We start from the raw sequence: 16,975 nt of genomic DNA, 5'->3' as shown, positions 1-16,975 counted from the left end.
CGTGCTGCAGCCAGCATCAAGGAGACACACACAGGATCAAATATCTGGGGATGTCTTATTCACGGGTGAGTGTCTTATTTTAATTATTTTTTCAAAAATCGGGGGTGGCTTATTTAATGGGGATATCTTAAAATCGGGGAAACACGGTAAATACTGTATAATAATAATAATAATTGGTGCACTCACCTCCTCATTACATGTGTCCTCATGATGTCTTAACTCTATTGGTGAACTCGCCTCTTCCTGAAACGTCTGCCCATGATGTCCCAGCTCCATTGGTGAACTCACCATCTAAGGACACATCTATTCTTGATGTCCCAGCTCCATTGGTGAACTTCCCTCCTCATTACACTTCTCCTCATGATGTCTCAGCTCCATTGGTCAACTCCCCTCCTCATGAGACACTTGCTTGTGATCGCCAGCTTCTGACATGTTTTCTTGTAAACTCAACTCCCCATGATGTCTCAGCTCCAATGGTGAACTTGTTTCTTCATGAGAAGTCTCCATTTGTGATGTGTCAGCTTCATTGGTGATCTCCTCCTTTTCATAACACAACTTTTTTTTGCTATCACAGCCCCTTTATGAGACTTCTCCTCATGATGTCACAGCTGCATTGGTGGACCACCCCTCCTCCTCATGACACACCTCTTTTTGATGTATTAGATCCATTGGTGAACTTGCCCCTATCCTCCTAATGTCACAGCTTTATTGGTGAACTTGCATCTTCATGACACATCTCCTCGTGAGAATTCTCCCCATGATGTCGCAACTCCATTGCCTCTCCATTTGTGATGTCTCCACAATAAACCTGAACAATACAGCCGTGCTCCTTTATGTGGTCCTCTTCCAGGTTCTGGACTTTGACCTTCTTGATTGACTGACTGGCTGAAGTGATATAACCCCCACATATGTAGAGTTTATCCATGAAAGTCAGCCGTGCCAGGGTCATACACTAAGCATGATGAATGATAGAAAATATTTCAAACAAGTAAATTTGTTTTATTGCAGAAGAATCAATGGGATTTGAGTTAGGTTGGTGTCATATTAAATAAGAGATACATCCCAATTATCTACCAAAGGCTTGCTGTAGACTGGAGGGTGGGTGATAGATATAAAGCCTCTAAATGCAAAACTTATAAACCCCTGACAAGTGATACCACTGATGATCTGGTTATAATGGCTACTGACAGATGTAGGAGGGTATATGGTGCAGCAACTGAATGGTCAGTTCTTGTAGAAGATACAGTGAACAAGTATGAAGACCTGAGAAACCATTAATAGGAGGTTGCACTTTCTGCTCTGACCACTGGGAGTGCTCACACTGAGAGAAATAATATGTAACACAGGCACAACTCATAATGATAGAGCAACTGGAAATGGTTAGGCTAACAAACCGGAAGTGATGTAGCCTGAGGGCAGGAAGTGACATAACCAAAGGCAGGAAGTTCCGGGTTAGAGGAAGTAAAAAGGAGACATTGTTGGAACTGGCAGCATAAAAGGTAATAAGAAATATTTTGATTTTTACACTCATATATTGTTTCACCAGCAGTTGTCTTCACATATGTCATAGTACTACACACATATATTCACTTAATGATTATAAAAGAAACATAAATACAATTACTGCAGTTATATTAATCTACATACTCCAAGCAGCTTTGGACAAATTCCAGAGGCTGGAAATCACATTGTATAGATGATCCTATTTGTCCTGGGATGTTCAATCAAGATATATTATTCTATATTCCGTTCATAATACAGGCTAGATCAGCCTCAGCCTATCGTTCATCTCCAGAAATATGGATGACGACAAACTGGACCACAAGACCTCGAGGATACTCAGCCTGACCCTGGAGATCATCTACCTACTGACCGGAGAGGTGAGGAGGATTCTGGGAGGTCACATGACATCGCTCTTATGAAACGGGGAAGGGTTGTGAGAATTCACATTGTTATTATTATTAATAATAAGGATATTGACCTCTTTTACGCAGATTTATGAACTAGTACAGAAGACATCTGGTGAGCAAACAATACCCAGTCGCCATTATTTTGGATTAACCCCAATCATAGTTCCTCCAACACTGACACCAAAGAAACATAAAAAAATGTTAGAAGTCATCCAGAAGATCACTGAGCTACTGATGGGAGAGGTAAGCAGTGCCGGGAATTCTGGGAGATTAATATGGGATGTGTCTGGATGGTGACTGTATCATTGTGTGTGTCAGGTTCCTATAAGGTGTCAGGATGTCACTGTCTATTTCTCCATGGAGGAGTGGGAGTATTTAGAAGGACACAAGGACCTCTACAAGGACGTCATGATGGAGGACCACCAGACCCTCACATCACCGGGTAAGAGGAGACTTTATTGTAAAGGAGAGAGCAGTACGGAGGGTCCACCTAGATCCCCCATCATCTGATAAACACATAGAGACAATGTATTCAGTCATAGTGTGTGTTTCCTACAGATGGATCCAGTAACGGGAACCCACCAGAGAGATGTCCCCGTCCTCTGTATTCCCGGGATTCCACACTGAAAGGTCAGAAGATCCCTCACCATCATCAGGTAGGTGGAGTGAATTGAATAAAAGCCCTTACTGTGTGAAATTATATGATTTTTAATGACCTTTAATGTTTTATAATTTTTTGGAAATTAGAATGAAGACCTGAGGGAACTTAAACAAGAGCAAAAAGAGATATATGGGAGAAATGATCTGCCACTTGTGGAGGAATCTAGGATAATGTGGCCAGGTAAGGAAGAGGATTCTTCTGTAGATATCAGCTCAGGTAAATGATAAACTTCTTAGCAGCAGATTCCATTAGACTAAATATTAAAAACAAAACTGTGAATGCTGAAATGCACCAAATTAAAAGTCCATCTCCATTCCCGATATAATGTCATGTCTCCAAGAGATGAGGAGGGGATACCGTACACCATATGAAAGGTCCATCTCCATTCCTCAATATAACGTCATGTCCCCAACAAATGAGGAGGAGATACTGTACACCATATGAAAGGTCCATCTCCATTCCTCAATATAACGTCATGTCACCAACAAATGAGGAGGAGATACTGTACACCATGTGAAAGGTCCATCTCCATTCCTCAATTCCTTGGTTTTGTTGTATAAGTGTTGTATGGTTGGTAGACCAACGCACGTGACACGTGAATGTAAAACATGAAGGCTGAACTTCTACAATTAATACAAAATATCTTTCCAGCAGATGACCCCAATGTGTGGAATACCGGGATGGGATATTGTATCTCCTCTCCAGACTTTGATACAGAAGATATTGAAACAACCCAGAATTCTCCAGAAGGAAATAGTAATAATGGAACAATCTCGGTTCGATCTTCCAGTGCAGATGAACCGTCTGATTCCTCGCATCCTGAGGGACCTTATGATAAAATAATTACTACTACTTCCAATAACCATCTTGGGTGTCATAGTGTGGGAAGACCACTGGAGCTATATAATCCTGAAGAACCTTCTACTGATGTGTCACATGCTGCTGTACCTAGAGGGGGTTATATATTTACTTGTTCAACAGTAAAAAAATTATCACTCAGGCATCAGGGTACCCGAAGGGAAATATACGCGTTTGAATGTTCCAAGTGCGGGAAATGTTTTCAAACACAATCAAATCTTGTCAGAAATGAAAATGTTCACATTGGGATGTGGCCCTATTCCTGCATGGAGTGTGGGAATTGCTTTGCTGCAAATTCAGATCTTGACAGGCATGAACGTGTTTACACTGGAGACCGTCTCCCCTTGTATTCTGAGAGCGGGAAAAATCTCCCTACCAAATCGGAACTGGACACACATCAGGAGCACCTCTCAGCAGCACCATCCTATAAATGTTCAGAGTGTGGTCAGTGTTTTAAACGGAAAGAATATCTGAGGGGCCACCTTAAAATTCACACTGGTGAGACACCTTTCTCTTGTGCAGAGTGCAAGAAATCGTTTTTCAATAAAGCAGACATGATCAGGCATTGGAGAGTTCACACTGGCGAGAAGCCCTTTTCTTGTTCTGAATGCGGAAAATGTTTCTCCCAAAAAGGACACCTCAATATCCATCTAAAACTCCATACTGGAGAGAAGCCATTTTCCTGTCCCGAGTGCGGGAAACGTTTCACACATAAATCGTCACTGATCACACACCAGACTCTACACAGTGGTAAGAAGCCATTTTCATGCCCCGAGTGTGAGAAATCCTTTGTGAGGAGGTCGGATCTTGTTGTACATCAAAGAACTCACACGGGCGAGAAGCCCTATTTTTGTTCTGAGTGTGGGAAAAGTTTCTCTCGTAAAGGACATCTCAATATTCATATAAAAAAACACAGTGTAGGAAAGCATTTGCCTGTTTTTAGTGAGGGAAGTGTTTTGTACAGAGAGCCTTCACACATGCACCTGCCCTTACTATAGCTTTACTAATGAAATGTTGATGTACAGAACAATTGTCAATAAAATGGATCCAAACCCGGGAACGGATATGCCTATGTTTCTAAACGTGTAACCCGATCCCTAATGCACTTTACGTCCTAGGCTGACCACTCTCACTGTTGGATTATAAGTGTGGTCACCCGAGGACAGGACTGCAGATCACACCCTCCACAATCTGCGTCTCATGTATGGGCCCCTCCTTGTACACAAGTATACAACCGTTTCATGTAAACCTAATATTAGGTCCAGAAGACATCACATTGTTAATTCCACTAGTTATCAGTCATCTAGGAAAATCTGCTTGACACCTATATATTCTGTGAATGAAAGTGAAAGCGCCGATAATATACCGGGCTGATGCGGGGGGGAGGGCGAACCCCATGGTGGTTCCTTATTACTGTGTATTCCCCAATAGGAGATTCCGGTCGTGGTGGCACTGCCCTATTTGTGGTTTATGTATTTATATAGTGCTGACATCTTTCAGAGCGCTGTACAGAGTCCATAGCTGGGAATCTAAAATCTGTACCAGTCCAAGGCCAACACGGGTGATGTCAGGTAACTTACAGGTATGTTTTCTGGTTATGTGAAAAAAACACACAGGGAAAATATACAAACTCCATGCAAGTAGTGTGCTTGCTAAGATTTTAACCTGGGACCCCATTGCTGCAATGCCAGTGTTAGTGCTAACTGTCCAAAATTCTTCAGTATCACGACATCCAGTGGGCGACCCTTTGAATTAAAGAGTAATGGCACCGATCCCCCCCGCCTAGTAAGGTTGGTTGTTATATTGTAACACTCGATGGTATTATAAATGAGGGAAATATGAACCATGGGGACTGACATGGCTGAAACAGCCTTCTCACAGCATGTGTCACAGCAATATTCATCATAATGTCAACCTTCGATATTGGACGACCGTAACGTGTTCAAAGACCTTGTATTGAGGGTAGAAAGTGATATTCTTTGCTGAACATCCCAACAATATTGAGGGTCAGACCCACGTTACATGGGCTACAAAGTATTTACTGGCAGACAAGAGCTGGTTAAACCCCCAATATATTGTGCTTACCATTATTATTATTAAACAAGATTTATATAGCGCCAACATAATATGCAGCGTAGTACATTAAATAGGGGTAGCAAATGACAGACAGTGATACAGGAGGAGAGGACCCTGCCCCGAAGAGCTTACAATCTAGTAGGTGGGGGTCATGTGTTTCCTTTCTACAGGCTTACAATATAACAAATCTAACAATACAGAAGTTGGGTGAAAGGTTCCTTGTCGTAAATCAGTCATGTATCCTCTAGAGAGAAAAGAAGGACAACACAGGACAGATTTAATAATAATAATAATAATAATAATAATAATTTTGCTCCTGATGAGGGACAGTTGGGGCTTCACCTCCTGAACATATTACAGAAGCAGGCAGCAATTCCAGTACTGGCCACCAGGGGGTGGGAGAGTAAGAAGGTAAAGTGAACAAACGATGAGAATAGTAGACAGGAAGTCTCTATGGCAGGCAGGAAGTGATGTAAAAGTATAAATTCGTAGTTAGAGGCGAGTTGATGGGAAGTAGAGAAGAACCATTGTTAGAACTGGAAACTGGAGGTAATGAGATATTTTGCATTTCCAGCCATATAACCTCCTATCATAATTGTTACACTGACATATAATAATACGAATTTATCTGCACACACATATCCTTACGTATACACACAAACATCTCACCTATGGTTGTCCATGGAGCCATTGCCGAGATATAAACGGTGTGCCCACCTATAGGGGGTCCTTGTATGTATACTGTGTCACACACGGGTCAAAGGTTATAAATCGGCTGACTCCTCCAATCCACAGCCGTGTCACCATAAAGAAGGTTTTTACGGGGGACACGAGTGACCCAGAATCTTCGTACTTTCCATGCCTAGTCTGCTGGTTGCTGAGGTGGTGGGAAGCAGCGGTCGACAACCTTTCAGACCTCGCAGACCACTAAATTCATCATTTTAAATCCCAAACCATTAATATGAATTTTTTTGTAAAGATAAATACACGTGTAAAATAATGATCTTCCTAATGGTGCGGCTCTGATTCATTGATTCGTTAAGTGAAGTATTACTATTGTTACTATTATCGTTAGTTGCTTTATCTTTGGTATTACTTGCTTGCCTTTTCTCACTCATTATGAGTTTATTTCATTCTAAGACCAAACAAGAAATGATAATTATCTAATTCATTAGAATATTATTTTCCTTTTATTTTTAATGAAACCTACAAATTGCAAATAATGTCCAAATTTTCCAAATTGGGGGCCTAAAAGATGTATTGTTACAGTGCGGTTTAATATACCAGGGTCACATAGAACCTGACGGCCATTGTGTCATGGTCACTGCCATCATAGTACATGGTCATATCAGAATGGGGAAGATTCCCCCGGCACAGTGTGGTATGGAGAATGCCACGGGCCCGCTAATTGGACAATTTGCATTATGGAAGATTCATTAAGCAGAACTTCAGGTATCTGGTCATCGGGTTCTGGATGTGTTCTTCACTTTTAGATGGCACCCATCAGCTCGTCCACCATGGACTGTTCTGTGGGTGGGATGTGAAAGATGTTCAGTGTGCCAAGTGTTGGACATTTAATGGTCAGTAAGTCTAGGTAAGTGTCTGCTGCAGGAGGCCATGGGTTGAAGGGGTTACTGTGAGGTCTGGGTGTTTTCACCTTGGGAGCACCTAGCATTTCATGGGTGCTCCACATGAACTGTTGAAGAATGAATGGATAGTTACATGGCAGCTTAACCTTTTCATCCATCAATATTCACATCCTTTTACAGCCCTGATAATTCTCAGCGTATTGTCCATTTGTATAAGGAACCTTCTGTATGACCATCAACTACATCCAAGACTATGGATGAGAAGCTCGACCATATCACCAAGACAATATTAAACCTCACAATGAAGATCATCCACCTGTTGACTGGAGAGGTGAGCAGTATTTTGGGAGGTCACATGACAAAACGTATCACTAGAAATGTCTAGAGATGTGATGAGACTTCATAGATGATAAAAATAATAACTGTCCCCTTATACACAGCTTTGTGAAGTGGTAAAGAAGACAAGTGGAGAGACAATGACACCCACCAGTCATTGTTACAGATCATCCCCAGTCTCAAAGCCTCCACCTCAATCCCACCCACGAGGGAGATACAGCCATGAAAAGATTCTAGAAGTCCTCCAGAAGATGATTGGGCTCCTGACGGGAGAGGTGAGCAGGGAATTCTGGGAGATTATTATGGGAGGTCTCTGGATGGTGACTGTATCATTGTGTGTGTCAGGTTCCTATAAGGTGTCAGGATGTCACTGTGTATTTCTCCATGGAGGAGTGGGAGTATTTAGAAGGACACATGGACCTCTACAAGCACGTCATGATGGAGGACCACCAGACCCTCACATCACCGGGTAAGAGGAGACTTTATTGTAAAGGAGAGAGCAATACGGAGGGTCCACCTAGACCCCCCATCATCTGATAAACACATAGAGACAATGTATTCAGTCAGTGTGTGTGTTTCCTACAGATGGATCCAGTAACGGGAACCCACCAGAGAGATGTCCCCGTCCTCTGTATTCCCGGGATTCCACACAGGAAGGTCAGGAGATCCCTCACCATCAGCAGGTAGGTGGAGCTGAGGGCCCCATAAACCCACCAGAGAGATGTCCCCGTCCTCTGTATTCCCGGGATTCCACACAGGAAGGTCAGGAGATCCCTCACCATCAGCAGGTAGGTGGAGCTGAGGGCCCCATAAACCCACCAGAGAGATGTCCCCGTCCTCTGTATTCCCAGGATTCCACACAGGAAGGTCAGGAGATCCCTCACCATCATCAGGTAGGTGGAGCTGAGGGCCCCATATACCCACCAGAGAGATGTCCCCGTCCTCTGTATTCCCAGGATTCCACACAGGAAGGTCAGGAGATCCCTCACCATCATCCGGTTGAACAAAATAATGTATGAACATGATGTGTGGCCCCTACAAGATGATATCTTCTATGTTAGGCCCAACCATAAGATGTTCCATATTTCTATTCTTCTGGTTTAGGGTGAAGATCTGATGGATATAAAAGTTGAGGTTAAAGTAGAAGAAGAAGAGACGTCTGTGGGGGATGATCAGCAATATACGGAGGAGGCTGGAATGATGAGGACATTCATAAAGGAGGACACTCCTACAGAGATCAGCACAGGTCAGCCATCATATATTCTTCTCTCATCTCTGCTCACTGATTGGTCCAGAGTAGGGACTGAGGGATATCGGCCAATAATAAGCTGGTAATGGTCACTTGTTTTGTTATTCTTCCTACACATTTGACCCTTTTCTCACAGCAGCCTTCAACTCACAGCCCTTCCCTACCACCCATCTTCTAAGTGCTGCCTTTTGGTTTCTCATCCTGATTGGGTGGCCTGTGTACAATAAATTTCAAGTTTTGGATATCAAAAGTTCAAAAGATCCTCTAGTTAATGTTCACTCTTTGCCTGCGAAAAATGTCCCCCGATATCACTAATGGGGCCGGTTATGTCACGGATGTAGTTTGTGACAGTTTATGTAAATATGGGTTAAATTTGAAATGTACAAAGAGAGATAAGACAAAGGCTTGAAAGGTTTTACTATATAATAATAAGACAGATAGATAAAACAATGCAATAGCAATTAATAAGCTAAAACAAAGGATACTTAGCTGTAGAAGAAAGCTGAATTCTACCAAGGAGTCTGCCGGAAATCTGTAACTTGGCAGATGATCAAAAAACATGTTGCATACAGTTAGTTCTGGTCATAAGTACCTAGTTAGGTATGGCACCACCCAGGAACTACGACAATGGCCAGTGCTTGACCAGTACTGACCAATGATCATGCCTCAACCAGTATTTTACTTTATAAGGATGCCAGTTACAGGATATGCTGCATTCCTTTAGGATGACCTCATATATGGTATACATATATCAGTATATACTGCTAAAGCATTATTGGTGGTGAGACATAACTGATAAAAAATAAATTGTGCTAACCCAACAGGGCCTATCAAAAGTTATGAGCTTATCTTCTTTTCCCCAATCAAACCCTTGTAGGAAAGGTTCTTCTGAAAGGGAAAGGGATATTTTAAGATGTATAGTGAGGACTTTTTTTCCTCTTCTTGAGATTCTTTCCATCTACCCTTAATCCCTAGACAAGCCCAGGAGGAGCACTTGTCCCCAGGCCAAAACTTTCTATGCCTTCTCTGACCCATTCAGAACCGGTGGGATTCTTTCTTGGTATGGGAATTCAGGACAATATAGGGTTTAAACCCCATCACGTCTTGATTATGTTTCCAAGCCATTGACCATCGGGATTGAGGTTTCTTATCCCCCCACCATCCACGGATTACTGTTGGGGCAATCACCACAAGCTGGGTCTTTATGCCTCCTATATGTTAGGTATGGGAATAAGAAAGAAAGCAGGCTTGTTATGTTAACTAAGATAAAGTAATACTATTTTAATTTCAATAATTGTAAGAACAAATATCACACATAATGCGCTTAATATGAAATAACATCAGGCCCAAATTGCATTACGATGGTTACACAACACGCGTTTCGCACATTGGCTTCATCAGAGGATGTGGAGACATTACACTGAATACATGATAATAAGCATACTCACAAATTGGCAGATAAGTTAATTACAGAATAAGCAGCACATGACTGTAATGTATGTGACTGTAATAAGCTGTGTAATAATATACGATTTTATTACCTGGAAGAGACCCAAGGGTCAAGACTAAATATTCTCGTATATAAGTGTTCATTGGTCAATATTAAACCCCACCCACCCCTTTTTTTTCTTCCCTAATATTGTTAAAAAGATACCAATCGGGGACACCACTGACATCTATGACATATGATATCTGGTTGTGTAACCATTGTAATGAAATTTGGGTCTGATGGATTCATGGATTCTGGAATTCTTTTGGGAGGTGCCATGGTAGACTAAACATTAAATCTACAGTATGGTCCATATGGGACACCTTCATCTACCTACCTCCATCATACCATCAGTAGGTAGGTTCCTCAGATAGTGGTCCTACCTTGAGGTGTGTTCATTTCCCTTTTCTATAATGTAGCTGTCCAAGAAGATGATTGTGGAACTTCCTGGCTTCCAGGAATCTTCCATGATGTCCCTGACATTGGACGTTATCTTCTTCTTGTTGTTTCTCTACTCACATCGGGGGTTGGAGGAGTTTTCTAAAGCTCCTCGGGGGTTTTCCTGTTAGAGTTCCACAAATACCATAAACCTAATAAGGAATTTTTGTTTATTTTCTAGTAATTGGACGACAGATCAAGAAGAAAAGTCCCAGCTCTCCAGACTGTAAAGTAAAAGATGAGGACATCCAACATCCAGGAGAAGACTTGATTACCAGAAATGTCCATCTGGAGTCTGATGGTGTAGATGGACCATCGTCTTACCCTGAGGAATCTCAGGCTATGGGGGATGGTGACATCCTTCAGGTAGATAAGAGGTATTCCTGCCCCGAGTGTGGGAAACATTTCCGTTTTAAATCCAGCCTTCGTGTGCATGTAAGATCTCACTCTAGCGAACAGTTATTTCCCTGTACTGAATGTGGGAAAAAATTTCCATTTAAGTCCAGTCTTCTCGTTCACATGAGATGTCACTCAGGTCAGCTTCCATATTTCTGTTCGGAGTGCGGGCAACGTTTTCCAACCAAACCCCAACTTGTTGTACATCAGAGATCTCACACGGGGGAGAAACCATTTTACTGCCCTGAGTGTGGGAAAGGTTTTGTCACCAAGTCCAATTTGGAGAGACACCAAATTACTCACACGGGGGAGAGGCCATATGCCTGCCCTGAATGCGAGAAGTGTTACGCGCGGAAGTCACAACTTGTCATGCATCTGCGATGTCACTCAGGGCAGAATAGAGGGGAAATGCCCTATTCCTGTTCTGACTGCGGACAGTGTTATCCTCTGAAGTCAGAACTTGTCAGACATCAAATTTGCCACATAGGAAAGAGGCCATTTTCATGCCCAGAGTGCGGAAAATGTTTTTCAAGGAAGTACTATCTTTCTGTACATCAGAGATCTCACACGGGGGAGAAGCCGTATTCCTGTACTGAGTGTGAGAAATGTTATTCACGGAAGTCAGAACTTGTCAAACATCAGAGAACTCACACAGGGGAAAGGCCGTATGCCTGTCCTGAGTGTGGGAAATGTTTTGCACGAAAGTCCAGTCTTTCTGTACATCAGAAAGACCACAGGGGTGAGAAACCACATTCCTGCCCTTTGTGTGGGAAATGCTTTCCTTGGAAATACGAACTTGTTACACATCAAAGATCTCACACGGGGGAGAAACCATATTCTTGCCCTGAGTGTGGGAAACGCTTTCTACGGAAAGCAGAGCTCACCGCACATCAGAGGACTCACACAGGGGAGAAGCCATATTCCTGTCCTGATTGTGGGAAATGTTACTCACAGAGGTCTCATCTTTCCGTGCATCGGAGAAGCCACACCGGGGAGAAGCCGTATTCCTGCACCGAATGTGGGAAAAGTTTTTCAGACAAATCCAATCTTTCTGTACATCTGATAAGACACACGGGGGAGAAGCCGCATACTTGCCCTGAGTGTGGAAAAAGTTTTGTACTAAAGTCAGATCTTGCTAAACATCACAGCCTTCACAGGGAAAAATCCACCTTAATGTCCTGAGCATGTGAAATGTACTGCCTGCAGTGTAGTCTGATCTCTCCAGCTCTTCATCGGAAGCTTCAATGGAATAAAGACTAAATATTTTAAATTGATTGATGTATTTAGTGTAAAGCTCTTCAGATTATGTATTAGGACTCTTTTATAACAGTAAAATGAAGTCATAAAACGTCTGCTTGTTGTCCTGATTTTTGCTGTACGTACTTGTGCGATGGTTTTCCATTATTCTGGCCATCGTGCCACTCTCAGGTGATCTGTAGTATCCTCCAATAATAATGTCAGAAAGCCATGTCTACCCATAATGCCTCAGCACATTCTCTATTCGATCATCACATGACATGAAGGAAAGAAAGCGTCCTCTATCTTTTCTATGTAGTTTGTCTCTCGGAACCAGAGAATCAGTATGAGCAGCCCATTGTTGGTAGGAGTCTTGTTAACACCTCCCATTCTGATTGGCTGGTTTCTGCATGTAGTTCACTTATTATTTGTATCAGGGTTGACACTCATCTGCTTTGTGGACCCCACTGGCCTCTCCAGAGCACAAACCACCCTTTTCTAGTCAGTTTTAAACCAGAAATTCTATCATGATTTATTGTGACCATGAGAACCCAAATCCACACACTGATACATCACAGACTCTGTGAAGTTCCCTCAGAGGATACAACCTTCTAGCCTCAAAAATATCTCCACCACTGAATGGCGCCATAGATTTGTCCTGGTTTGTGTTCCCGATGACCCCTAGTCATGTGGATGTGTCACCATGTACATCAATATGGAGCCATTACTCCACAACACCTTCCAGATACTTGGGTGAATATTTCAATAAAATGGTGAACTTCACTGTGCAGAACGTCTGCTGAAGGATGATGATGAGCAGAGACGCTTAGACTGATTTCTAAAAAAATGAGAAGGAATTCTGATACTGAGAGGTGGAAATATAGACTTTAGTTGTGGAAGGTTCCTCCTCTCAAACCTTTCTCCATCAATTTTCATCACAGCTCAGACAAAGCAGTTCACCAATTTTATTTTCTAGAAATAACACTCTGAGGTTGTTACAAGCTTTTTTTTTATCTGCCACTGTTTGGTTGCCTTTATAGTCACCAGATTTCGGTGTGAAGAACACTTCTAAGATGGGAAGTTCCTCCATCCAAGTGAGGTCCTGAGGAACATGGCCTCCTCAGTCACATGATAAGGTTCATAGGGCTGCGCTGAAGGAGCTCCTACTAATTTCTCTAGCTTCTCTTCGGAGAGTTAAATATTGGCAGCTCTCAAGCACACAACATTCATTCTTATTCTAATTAGACTTTGGAGACTGCTGGACCCAATCTTCAGCTTGTGTACCCCAATCTGAGGATTAATGTGTCCAGTCTGAGGGTGGTCTACAACAAGCAGCCTGTTCAATATTTGTGTTTTGGTATGCTCTTTGTTGGTCTTTAGCTAGACCTTCCCAGCCTCTCATTTCTCTGTAACAAGTATTACCTTTCCCCTCATTGTGTCGGGAGCTCTCTCTAAAGAGTCAGAAGGCTTATGAGCCACCTGAAGGAAATCCCCCCAGTACCTTCCCCTGTAACCAAACAAACTGGAGTAAATTACATTGAATTCCACTCCTGTGGAGGCGATACTGCTGCTGGATCTTGTTGGATTAGTGAGCTACCATAGTATAGAATGGGCCTGAGGTGGGAAGTCCTGGGAAAGGTACTAAGCCCGAGGAGATATGTTACATTAATTAAACCATTCATTACGGGTGAATATTTCTCCAAAATGAAACTGCCCATTTTAAAAACATGAAGGGGTCAGAAAATGTACCGGCCAAGGCAAATTCTAATACAAAGTGCATATAGAAACAAAATGAAGGTCAGAATATCTGATTACCTGGTTATATGTACTTATCTCCTTTCCTCTCATCTTTGAATTTATCTGGTGGGAGTGTTGGTTAGACGTGACCATGTGACACTCAAGGTAGAATCCGGACTACATTTCCAAGCTGTGGAGGCCATGTTTCTGTATAAGAGGACAGGACCTGTAGACAAAGAAGAAGGTGGTGAGCAATTGAAGGGCTTCAGTGTGTTAAAAGAAAAAGAAACACCATGAACGGCCCTAGCTGTGGGGGTAGGTGCACAGTTCCCACCCAAAACAGCACACAATATTTGATTGAAGGGTTATTTGCGCTTTAAACTTTTTATACATGTGATGTCCACAGCATGGAAAATACAATCCTACTAAAAGTAAACTTTTGGGGGATCCTCCATCTTCTCATCTCAAGTAAACGTGTCTCTGTTTTGTGCAGATGTACAGCTCCAACCATAGATTGGGCTATACGGTGCAAAGACATGGCTGGCTGCAGTTCCTCTGATCTCCAGCAGGTGGAGATCCCACTTCTACTGAAATAGGAAATCTCTATGGAAAACAGACAGGAAGTGGTGTAAAGTATAAAAAGGAAGTACTGAGTGAAAGGTGAGCTGGGAGGAAGTAGAAGGTAGACATTGTTGGAGCTGCCAGTAGGTAAGGTAATACGATATTCCTATAGTTTTATAGCACTGCTGGAACTGCTGAAGGAGGGAAATGTATCTGACCATTGTAAGATAATTTTAGTAGAAATGGAGATCTTTCTAACGGTTTTAGACGGGTGAAAGACTTGATAGATGTTCAAGCAGTGCTTACATGGGACCACTTGTCCACTCAATTTGACATCCCCTCAACTGAATATTTCCGTTATAGACAATTGAACTAATTTATCACCAAGATAATCAGAGAGGCCCAAGACCCATGCGCTCTTCGCCATTTGAAAGCACATGCTCTTCAATAGCCTCCACCAAAGGCCAAATTACTGTTATTTATTCGGTCTTAGTTGCCCAGGACAGTAAACTGCAATATATGAAAGATTGGGAGTGCGATTTGGGTATCACATGGGACTTGGAAGAGTGGTGGGACATGATACACACTCTAAGGTCTCCCTGAACTCTGCAGTGGTGGAAGCTAATTATAAAGTGGCACTTAGATGGTACCTCACACCGGCTAGATTAGCAAAAATGTTTCCTTCAGTCTCCCCTTTATGTTTCCGAGGCTGTGGGTCAAGGAGTTCCATGGTGCATATCTGGAGGTCTTGTCCGGTTGCTAGGACATTTTGGGTATTTAAATTGATTTCCAGAATTGTACAGCAAGAGATTAGTAGCTCTGTGGAAGCTGCCCTGTTTAACAAAATTGTGGTACTTTTACCGAAACCCACAAAGAAACTGAATAGATTGATATTATTGGCGGGCAGAATTGCGTTAGCTAAAGCATGGAAGTCACCCGTGATATCATTGGACCCCATCGTAACCAAACTAAACTGGATCATGGTGAACGATAGACTTACCCATACCCTAAAGAACTCACTGGACAAATTTGAAGATATATGGGAACCGTGGATTTCTTTTAATAGCTCATAGGCATTGACCTAAGGAAAATTATCTTTGAGTACGGTATTTTGATTATGTTGGTCTTTCGACTTTCCTCCACCTCCCCTTCCCTCCCCCCAGTACTGTTCACCCTATTCCTTCGTTTCCTTACTCCCTTTATCTCTTCTTTCTTTAGGTATGTTTATTATTTGTTTGGTTGTATGGTTAAGAAACGAGATACAATGCTTATCCATAATATCTTAATGTTTGTGGTTTTTACCCGGATATGTGGGTGTTTTTTTTAATTACGATGTCTTTTTCATATATTGCAATGGGAAGTGGTGGACAACTTGGCCTGGGAAATGCGAGCATTGTACATGACGTTAAATATGTGGACACTTATAAAACGACCATACTCTTTGTCCCCATGATATTGTTAATGTTTTGTTTTCTATTGTTTTGTAATGAGAAAAATTTAATAAAAATATTAAAATACAAAGTAATAGGAAAAGTGTAGATGTCCATAATAAGATGATTGGGCTCCTGACGGGAGAGGTGAGCAGGGAATTCTGGGAGATTTATATGGGATGTGTCTGGATGGTGACTGTATCATTGTGTGTGTCAGGTTCCTTTAAGGTGTCAGGATGTCACTGTCTATTTCTCCATGGAGGAGTGGGAGTATTTAGAAGGACACAAGGACCTCTACAAGGACGTCATAATGGAGGACCACCAGACCCTCACATCACCGGGTAAGAGGAGACTTTATTGTAAAGGAGAGAGCAGTACGGAGGGTCCACCTAGACCCCCCAACATCTGATAAACACATAGAGACAATGTATTCAGTCAGTGTGTGTGTTTCCTACAGATGGATCCAGTAACGGGAACCCACCAGAGAGATGTCCCCGTCCTCTGTATTCCCGGGATTCCACACAGGAAGGTCAGGAGATCCCTCACCATCATCAGGTAGGTGGAGCTGAGGGCCCCATAAACCCACCAGAGAGATGTCCCCGTCCTCTGTATTCCCGGGATTCCACACAGGAAGGTCAGGAGATCCCTCACCATCATCAGGTAGGTGAAGTGAATTGAATAAAAGCCCTTACTGTGTGAAATTATGATTTTGTTTTTTTGCACCTTATTGTTTTATAATTTTTTGGAAATTAGAATGAAGACCTGAGGGAACTTAAACAAGAGCAAAAAGAGATATATGGGAGAAATGATCTGCCACCTGTGGAGCAAGCTGGGATAATGTGGCCAGTTAAGGAAGAGGATTCTTCTGTAGATATCAGCTCAGGTAAATGATAAACTTCTTAGCAGCAGATTAAATTAGACTAAATATTAAAAACAAAACTATGAATGTCCCCAACCAATGAGGAGGAGATACCGTACACCATATGAAAGGTCCATCTCCATTCCTCAA

The 16,975-nt window shown here is 42.3% G+C and overlaps 3 protein-coding genes across 12 annotated transcripts in view; 2 read left to right on the top strand and 1 right to left on the bottom strand.

Annotated features, from left to right (window-relative positions):
• Positions 1–16,975, bottom strand: part of LOC140338957 (uncharacterized) — a 275,025-nt gene that overhangs the window by 96,366 nt on the left and 161,684 nt on the right. The gene's annotated exons all lie outside the window — the stretch shown is intronic.
• The window catches only part of LOC140338972 (uncharacterized), a 93,671-nt gene that overhangs the window by 71,297 nt on the left and 5,399 nt on the right, over positions 1–16,975 (top strand). Inside the window, exons 1-7 of one of the 9 annotated variants that reach the window (XM_072423385.1) lie at positions 1,448–1,499; positions 1,762–1,880; positions 1,995–2,153; positions 2,229–2,352; positions 2,469–2,566; positions 2,658–2,787; positions 3,226–5,208. In XM_072423385.1, the coding sequence (XP_072279486.1) occupies positions 1,800–1,880; positions 1,995–2,153; positions 2,229–2,352; positions 2,469–2,566; positions 2,658–2,787; positions 3,226–4,427 (1,794 nt within the window). In that variant the 5' untranslated portion in view covers positions 1,448–1,499; positions 1,762–1,799 and the 3' untranslated portion in view covers positions 4,428–5,208. The other 8 variants (XM_072423381.1, XM_072423386.1, XM_072423378.1 and 5 more) reach the window with 8 other exon arrangements.
• LOC140339057 (uncharacterized) overlaps positions 16,489–16,975 on the top strand; it is a 91,357-nt gene continuing 90,870 nt past the window's right edge. The window contains exon 1 of the mRNA XM_072423599.1: positions 16,489–16,630. The gene's annotated coding sequence lies outside the window, so the exon portion shown is untranslated. The remainder of the gene's footprint in view (positions 16,631–16,975) is intronic.

Source organism: Pyxicephalus adspersus, chromosome 10, assembly GCF_032062135.1.
Source record: "Pyxicephalus adspersus chromosome 10, UCB_Pads_2.0, whole genome shotgun sequence".
Classification (NCBI taxonomy): domain Eukaryota; kingdom Metazoa; phylum Chordata; class Amphibia; order Anura; family Pyxicephalidae; genus Pyxicephalus; species Pyxicephalus adspersus.
The sequence above is the reverse complement of the archived record's forward strand: the minus strand, read 5'-3'. Positions and strand labels throughout refer to the sequence as shown.